The sequence below is a fragment of the Tupaia chinensis genome, unplaced genomic scaffold (genome assembly GCF_000334495.1).
Source record: "Tupaia chinensis unplaced genomic scaffold, TupChi_1.0 Scaffold141791_1, whole genome shotgun sequence".
In the NCBI taxonomy this organism is placed as follows: domain Eukaryota; kingdom Metazoa; phylum Chordata; class Mammalia; order Scandentia; family Tupaiidae; genus Tupaia; species Tupaia belangeri.
Genome location: NW_006201648.1, coordinates 99,002 through 107,933, shown reverse-complemented (window position 1 = coordinate 107,933; position 8,932 = coordinate 99,002). Strand labels below are relative to the sequence as shown.

The following is an 8,932-nucleotide window of genomic DNA, read 5'->3' as shown; positions in this document are numbered from 1 at the left end:
GCCATGTTGCAATCCCTTCTCCTCCATTCTCTTCTCAGGATCTTGGGCATGCACGCACAAGCGCCTGGAGTGAATTTGAGCCACCGGGTCTGGGACTTGAACTGTGGTTGAATACATGGGAGTCCAGCAACATAGCCATTATACTAACTGCTGGTCCCTTCTGGTGCTATCTTCTGGTGCCTGTTTTGTTACTGGTTGTTTGTTTAGATTTTTTTTTTTTTGTCATAAGGTATGTGTACTTGCCAGAGAGAGAGAGAAAAAAAAACAGAGAGAGGGAAAGTGAGAAATCACCTCCAAGGGGGTATGGCCATGCTACAGATCCTTCTCCTCCATTCTACTCTAGGGATTTGAGACACTCATGTACATGCACCCTGTGTGATTTTTAAGCCTCAAGGTCTGTGGCTTGAACCATGGTCAGCCATGTGGGAACTGAACACCTTAATGACTATGCCACCTCCTGGCTCCCTAATTAGGGTGCGTGCGCTCGCCAGACAGACAGAGAGAGACATAGAGACAGAAAGAGAGAAATCACCCCCCAGGGGGGATGGTCACGCCGCAATCCCTTCTCCTCCATTCTCCTCTCAGGATCTTGGGCACGCACACACACGCGCCTGGCGTGAGTTTTAAGCCACCGGGTCCAGGACACGAACCGCGGTCGACTACGTGGGAGTCCAGCGACATAGCCATTACGCTAACTGCTGGTTCCCCCCTAATATTTCTTAATATAGTTTTTCTGCACTGAAAGATTGGAGAGCATAAAAATGTTGAAAATACTTATGTACACTGGAGACAGTGTGGAAGGAGTGTGGGAGAGGGGGGAGTGTAAGGAGGGAAATTAGGGAGACAAATAGAGAAGTAAGACATTTGCAGGTTTATTACCTGTTGATGATAATGTGTAGTATTCTCAACTGGATAGGTGTGAGGTGTATTTCATGTTGGGTAGATTCTCTCTGCAAGCTAAATGATGTATAGTGATTGACTGTATTAAAAAAAATCTAAAATGAATACACTGGGGAAAAATATGGCTTCTCTGCTATGGCTTTCAATTTAGTAGCTTCAGCTGTCCTTTTCATTCCATTCCCTCCTTTGCATCCTCCACACTCACTTTAGCTTTTCTTTCTGAGTCCCTGATCCTTTCTTCCATTATTTTTAAAAATATTTTTATTATTATTCATACATTAAATCACTATACATCATTTAGATTGTGAAGATACTTTACCCAGCATGATATACACCTCATTCCAGCCTAGTTGAGACAACCATATGCAACCTCATCAACAGATAAGAAATCTTATCTGTGTCTCACAAGTGTCTTAGCTCTCCATTTTCCTCCCAAATTTCCTTTTGTCCATTATTAATGATTTCCTTTTAAAGTCATGCAATCATGTATTATTCATGTAATTATGTATTTATGCCTTTGCTTCTCCATTCACTGAGGCAGGAACAACCAGGAATTACTTTATTGTAAGCACTCAACCATGTTGTAGAATAAAGGAAGGGATAACACATTCCCCTTTCCATCAAAGAGTGGACAAAGACCCCCCCAAAAAAATCAAATCAATACAATACTCTGTGATAGGCAGCATAATGGAGACTGAATGCAATGAAGAATGTCCAACTTTGCATAGGGGCAGTTATTTGAGAGGAAGAAACATAAGAAAAGAGAATATCTGAAAGGAAAAAGAAAACTGTAGGAATAAATCTTGAAAGAGGAGTTGAAGTTGTCAGGGTAAGAGTCCTCTAGGCAGGGTACCCGCAGATAGTGTAGTGGTTAAGGCACTAGACTTGCTAAAGGACTACTGCTGTTCCAGTCCCAGATTTGGCAACTCAAACCTCATACCAGGCATGTGTGTGTGCCCAAAATTCCTGGAGGACAAGGAACTGCAGTGGGCCATCCCCCTTGGGGGGTTATTTCTTACTTTTCCTCTCACTGTCTCTCTGGTGAGTGGATAGCAAAAACCTCTCCAAAAAAAAAAAAAAAAAAAAAAAAGTCCTCTAGTAAGATGGAATTAGGGTGCAAACATGTTAAGTAGTAAACAGTGAATGAAGCCAGACATGACAAGATGCATTTGCTGATACCATTTTTACAAAATATACAGAATAAACAAATCCATAGAGAAAGAATGATTAGTGGTTAATGGTGAATGACTTCCAGAGGGAATGCAGTTTTCTTTGGGGGAGGCAAAAAAAGTTCTGGAACTAGATAATGGTGATGTGGACATAGCATTGTGAAAATGCCACTGTATTGTACCCTTTAAAATGGTTACATTAGGGGCCAGCTAATGGTTACAGTGCTGACCTTCCATATTGTGAACTGTAGCTCAAGTCCTGGACCTGGAAACTTGAAAACAACGTGGGTGTGTATGTGTAAGTGCTCAAAATCCTAAGAGGAGAATGGAGGAGAAGGGGTTGCAGTATGACCATCCTGCTTGGGGGGTGATTTTTCACTTTTTCTCTCTGTCTTTTTCCAGAGAGGACATGCACCCTAAAAAGAAAATTAAAAAAAAATGTTAAAAATATTATAATGTTGGGACCAGCAGTTAGCATAATGGCTATATTGCTGGACTCCCACATAGTCGACCATGGTTCGTGTCCCAGACCCGGTGGCTTAAAACTCATGCCGGGCACATGTGCATGCGTGCCCAAGATCCCGAGAGAACAATGGAGGAGAAGAAATTGCTGCGTGGCCATTGCCCCTGGGGGGTGATTTCTTGCTTTCTGTCTCTCTGTCTCTCTCTGTCTGGCGAGCACACACGCCCTATAGCAAAAACCTCTCCAAAAAAAACAAAACAGATTATAATGTTGAATTTTATGCTATGTGAGTTTTACCACAATAAACATAGAAGTACATTGCATCAGACCATTCGGATAACCCTAAATGGCCAGGCAACAATGGGGGATAGAATAGGCACACTAAAAATGTTACTGGTGTGGTAGGTCATAATCACCAAGGGCCCTATATTTGCAGCTATCCAATTCTGGTTATTTCTAAATTTAGTGAGGGCCAGGCTAAAGGTAGGACATGAACAGCAAGAGAAGAACAAAAATATCTGAGAGACAGAATGCACAAAAATAAAGCCATCAGGTGGCATGGTGGTTAAGGCACTGAGTCATACATGGCGAACCCCATGGTTCAAGTCCTAGACCTAGCAACTTGAAAAACACACTAGACATGTGTGCACACATACCCATAATCTAGAGAGGAGAATGGAAGGGAGGAGATTGTAACATCTCCATCCCTCCATGTGGGAAATGATGTGTCACTTTCCCTTTCTCTCTGTCTCTCTCCAGCAAGTGCACAAAACCTATGACAAAAATTCTTAAAAGAAAAAAATAAAGAAGGAAAGAAAAAGAAAGAAAAAGAAAATAGCCAGCACTTGCTGAATTGAATGCCTACTTATAAATAGAGAAACTAGGATCTAAAACTATAAGTGTTGATATGATTCCTAAACTAAGCTCTCAGTGGTAAATGTGGGAAATCTGTGGATACTGGATAAATGACTACATACTGTGTGTATATGTGGGTGTGTTTATACTTTGACATTTCCTCAAGGATAGGACCTTTAATCACTCTTTTTCACACAGGCAATAGGCCTAGAGGACTCTCGGACACTGTCCATCACACTCAAATACATGGAATTTGTCCTACAGGCTGTTCCTTCCTCCTCTGCTTGGATCTCCTTCTTCAAAGAGTGGAGCCAGAGCCGCTCCATAGCTCCCACCTTCTCCTTAATTCAACAAGTGAATATCATATTATATATCATATCATATCATATCATATCATATCATATTATATCATATCATATCATGTGGGAGGTGGCATGGTGGTTGAATCACTGGACTCCCAAATGGCTGACCATAGTTCAAGTTCAGAACCTGACAGCTTGCTTTCTCCCTTTCCTTCTCTGTCTATCTCTGTCTCGCTCTCTGGTGAGCCCTACAGCAAAATTTTTTAAAAAATAATAAAAACAAAATAAATAATTATTTAGAAAACAGTTATTGTTTACAATCATGAAATGTATGAGAATCAGCATTTATCGCCATGACAGTGTGGAATTTTAGGGCTGACTATCCTTTGTAGGGACCTATCTTGGGCACCATATGATGTTGAGCAGCATCTTTAAATTTTTTCATTCTTTGTGTGGAAAATAGAAATATCTCTATATATGTCTAAGTGTCCCCAGGAGGACAGAATCACTCCTGCATGTAAAACACTGATCTAAATAATATACAGATTCTTTTTTTAAGAGTCATTTATCTAATTTTACTTATTTGTAATTACTATTATTTTCCAGTTTGCTATAGGACACATGCACTCACCAGAGAGATACAGAGAGAGAGAGGTAAAGTGTGAAATCAAGTGGTCAGGTTTGGGACTCGAACCACAGTCTGTCATATTGGAGTCCAGTGCCTTAATTACTGTGCCACCTGCTGGCCCCTATACACATTTTTTTTTTTTAATTAGTGAAATTTTTGCTATCGGGCACATGTACTTGCCAGAAAGAGAGGCTAGAAATCACCTCACTCCCAGAAGGAATGGCCATGCCACAATTTTTTCTCCTCTATTCTCCTCTCGAGATCTTGGGCACAATACACGTGTGTCCAGTGGCTGAGAAGAATTTCCTTGGGCTCGTAATCCTCCTGTCTCAACCTTCCAATTGGGATTAGAGAACCCACCATTATGCTTGATCTTTTAGGGTGGGTGGAGAAGCAAACCTGAGTTTCTCATATGCCCTCTGCCTGCCAAGCAGAACTATCCCGTACACACTATTACAGTTAGTCCCGATAATGTCTTTGTGAAGTATTGCTGGTATTGCCTCTTTCCCAACAGTCACTCCAGCTCCATGGAATCAGAAAATCACACATATTTTCCAGAATTCGTTCTCCTTGGACTCTCACAAGAGGCAGACCTTCAGCCCATCCTCTTTGGGCTGTTCCTATTCATGTACCTGATTACTCTGACCAGCAACCTACTCACTATCCTGGCCACCATCACCAACTCCCACCTAAACACTCCCATGTACTTCTTCTTCTCCAACCTGTCTTTCTGTGACATCTTTTTCACCTCTACCACCGTCCCAAAGATGCTGGTGAACATCTGCATCCAGAACAAGACCATCACTTATGATGGCTGCCTCACCCAAATATATTTTTTCCTCCTTTTTGGAGAGCTGGATATCTTCCTCCTGAACGTGATGGCCCATGACTGGCTTGTGACCATCTGTCACCCCTGCCACTACACGGTCATCATGAACCCCCCGGCTTTGTGGCTTGAGGCTGTTGACATTCTGGATTTTGAGCATCCTGGACTCTCTACTCTGGACTTTGCTAGTATTACAGTTGTCCTTCTGTACTGATGTGGAGATCCCCCACTTCTGTGAAATCAACCAGGTCATCCAGCTGGCCTGTTCAGACACCCTGTTCAATGTTATTGAGGCATATCTCTCCTCTGGACTGATGGGTATTATTCCCTTTTCTGGAATCCTTTATTCTTACTCCTAGATTGTCTCCTCTATACTGAGGATTACATCCACCAGAGGGAAGTATAAGGTGTTTTCCATATGTAGGTCTCACCTCTCCATTATGTTCTTGTTTTATGGCACAGGTCTTGGGGTATACCTCAGTTCAGCCGCTACCCATAATTCCAAGGCCAGTGCAACTGCTTCAGTTATGTACACTGTGGTCACCCCAATGATGAAACGTTTATCTACAGCCTGAGGAAAAAATGACATAAAGAGGGCCCTGAGATGTCTTTTTAGCACTGTCCCTTCCAATGAGTGATAGGAATATTTACCTTGGAGTTTGACAAGAGCTAGGAACGAGAGTGTCATCCAGGCAGGTGGTGGTGCAGGGGCAATGTAAGAACACGCACAAGGAAGGTCCCTGGTTCATCCCTGGGCCTGTTTGTATGCACTGGATGTGCATGTGCCATGATCCAGGCTGGCTGAGGTGGCATATACACTCTGGGGTGAAGACCCTTTTGAGAGTGCCTCTCTATATTCCTTTCTCACACTCATTGATGAAACAAATACATAAAATTTTGAAAAGAAAGGGTGGCATCTAGAATCATAACCATTTTGTATCTTCAAATATTTTATTCTTGGGGCCAACATATGAAGTAGTATTTAAGGCACTATATTTCAACATGGACAACTGGAGTTTGAGTCCTGGACCTGGTGGCTTGAAAATTACACCAGGCACATATATGCAAACAACTAAAATCCTGAGAGGAGAATAAAGGAGAAGGGATTGCAGTATGGCCATCACTGTTGAGGGGTTATTTCTCACTTTTCATCTCACTGCCTCTGACAAGCATATGCACTCTACAGCAAAAACTTAAATAAATTAATAAATAAATAAATTTTCTCTTTTTTTCCCCTGTGGCCCTTAATCAATGATCCCACTTGTTTTATTTTTTTCCCTTTATTATTATTATTATTACATAAAATTGACAGGTAATCTTTGTACATATTAATACTTATAAAGTATAATGTTATGTGTGCTTTCTAACATTCTTTTATTTTGATTATATTGAATATTTTCCTTTCCTCATTGTTTCTGAACTTTTTTGACATTTCTGATTTTTCCTTCCCTAAAAGTAATTTCCAAGTTTGTAGTAAAATAGTTTAGAAGGGCTCACTTATTTCAAATGATGATTATTATTTTCAAAATACTACCTCATGTATTTTTTTCAAGGAATAACTGTGATACAACTATAAAACTGTAAAAATCTTGAGAAGTTAATGAACACTTGTAAGTTAAAGTTTTGATCATGCACATATTGTTCATTAAAATCCTAAGGTCTCGGGTGGTCTGGACTGAGGTGTATATCATGCTGAGTAAAGTCTTTTCATAATCTAAATGATGTATAGCAATTTAATGTATGAATAATAATATAGAAATAAATAAAAAATGTAATTAATTAATTAATTATTTTTAAAAATTTCTAAAGTCTCCTTTCTTAGTCTTGTGTCCTGACCCGCAGGACAGTCAAACAGGTTTCCTGAGGGAAGGAGTGAGAGACGGGACAAACGGCGCACTGTCACAGCACGGAGATGACGCAGTGTCTCTTCAGGGTCATCTCTTTATTGTAGGCAGCACGGAGACAACACAGTGTTCAGGATCATCTGGAGACGACGCAGTGTCACAGCTCAGGGTCGTCCAGAGATGGCATGGTGTCACAGCTCTTCAGGGTCTTCAGGGTTGTCTGGCTATTATGGGCCACGAATTGTGGTTATATACATATTGGTGGGCCGTGATTGGTTGAATGAAAGATAGTAAAAGGTGGATTATGATTGGTTGCTTTGTGGACCAATCATGAAGTGCCTGGATATGCAAATCTGAGGTATTCTAAGCTCACCAATTTTCTATGGGAAGTGGCCAATCAGAGTATGGTTTTGAAGGTGAGGTTTTTGAAGGGGAGTCAATTGTGGCCTTTGTAATTGTTTGCTCTCTGAGCCTAAGATGGTAATAGTAAGAGACTCATGAAAAATAGCCTCAGCAGACTTGCTGGTGTGCAGCCTCCCACATGTCCCCCTTTTCTGTTTTAATTTGAGAGATGAGGAAAAGGCCTGGGGGAATCATGCCTGTCTTAGGTTGGAGCCGTTTATGGAACCACACGTTCATCCTTACCCATCATTGGAGAGTCCCAGAACTATGATGGGCTTCCTGTCTTAGGTGGAAGGACTGTACAGTTATTGGGTTCATCAGACTCTCTTTCCCATCTTTGGCTAACCGATTCAGTGCCTCAGGCAAGACCAGTATAGGGGTGTTGGTCTTCCATCTCCAATCTAGTATAATAAATTCAAAGGCATATTAGGAAAAGCAGAAAAGACTGCAATGACTGCCTGCAGCTCAACTAACTGAGCTGAAGGAATAGTATAAAAACAATCTTGGAGATCAACAATTATTTTGAAGAAGTCTAAAGGAATGGCTACTGGGGATGGCGAGCCAGGCTGTGAGGCTCCCATGGGAACCATAGTCTTATTGATTGCTCTTAAGTCTTGGAGTAGATGCCATTTACCTGATTTTTTTCTTAATAACAAAGATAGGGGTGTTTCATGGTGAAGTGCTCTCAACAATGTGTCCTGCCTCAAATTGTTCCTGTACTAACATTTGGGCAGCTTGAAGTTTTTCAGAAGAGGCCATTGATCAACCCACACGGGCACATCATCTTTCCAGGAGATTTTATCAGCATGGAATACAGGAATATCAATGGCCGTTAGGATAAATTTCCCAGTCCTGTACTATTAAATTTAGGTTTTGGTATCAAAGGATGGATGATACCTGATTCATTTTTCCCTATGTCTTTTCCTGGTGTATAACCCTGTGCTAACATTTGTGCAGTAACTCTATCAGAAGGGCTGAACATGATGAGGTTCATTTGTGATAACAAATCTCTACCCCAAAGGTTTATGGGGAGACCTTCTATAATAAAGGGTTGTATGGTTCCTTGGTTTCCTTCTCTGTCTGTCCACTGTAATACTTTAGTGCTCCTTTCTGGATTTTGGCTTTGACCAATGCCTGTTAGGTGGGTAAGGGTTGGTGTTAGGGGCCAAGTTTGGGGCCAGTTGTCTTTTCTGAGAATGGTAACATTGGCTCCGGTGTCAACAAGTCCAGAAAACTGTTTACCATCTAACCATAAAGTAAGCATTGGTTTCTCTGGAGAAATTTGTTGGACCCAATAGGCATTTGAGGAACCAAACCCTTTTTCACCTCATAAGGAGGTTTGGATGTTATTTTGAGTGGAAAGCAGTGGAAGGAGTAAGAGTTGAGCTCTGCGCTTTCCAGCTGTAATAGTTGTGATTAAATTTGGAGAGGAAGCCATAATTTTTATTTCTCCCTCATAGTCATTATCTATAACTCCTGGAAAGATTTGAAGTCCCTCCATAGTGGCACTACTACAACCTATAAGTATTGCAAAGGTGTTTGG

The 8,932-nt window shown here is 41.2% G+C and overlaps 1 protein-coding gene and 1 pseudogene across 1 annotated transcript; one reads left to right on the top strand and one right to left on the bottom strand.

Moving 5' to 3' along the window:
* Positions 1-4,844: 4,844 nt before the first annotated feature.
* LOC114005077 (olfactory receptor 7A10-like) lies at positions 4,845-5,718 on the top strand (annotated as a pseudogene).
* A 2,503-nt stretch (positions 5,719-8,221) lies between these two features.
* Positions 8,222-8,653, bottom strand: LOC114005076 (endogenous retrovirus group K member 6 Pro protein-like). The gene has a single exon (XM_027766247.1). The coding sequence runs from the start codon at positions 8,651-8,653 to the stop codon at positions 8,222-8,224; it is 432 nt and encodes a 143-aa protein (XP_027622048.1).
* Between the last annotated feature and the right edge of the window lie 279 nt (positions 8,654-8,932).

What these genes read in the sequence shown, in the direction of transcription:
- LOC114005076 (XM_027766247.1), bottom strand. Translation starts at nt 8,653, where the DNA reads ATGCTTACTTTATGGTTAGATGGTAAACAGTTTTCTGGACTTGTTGAC.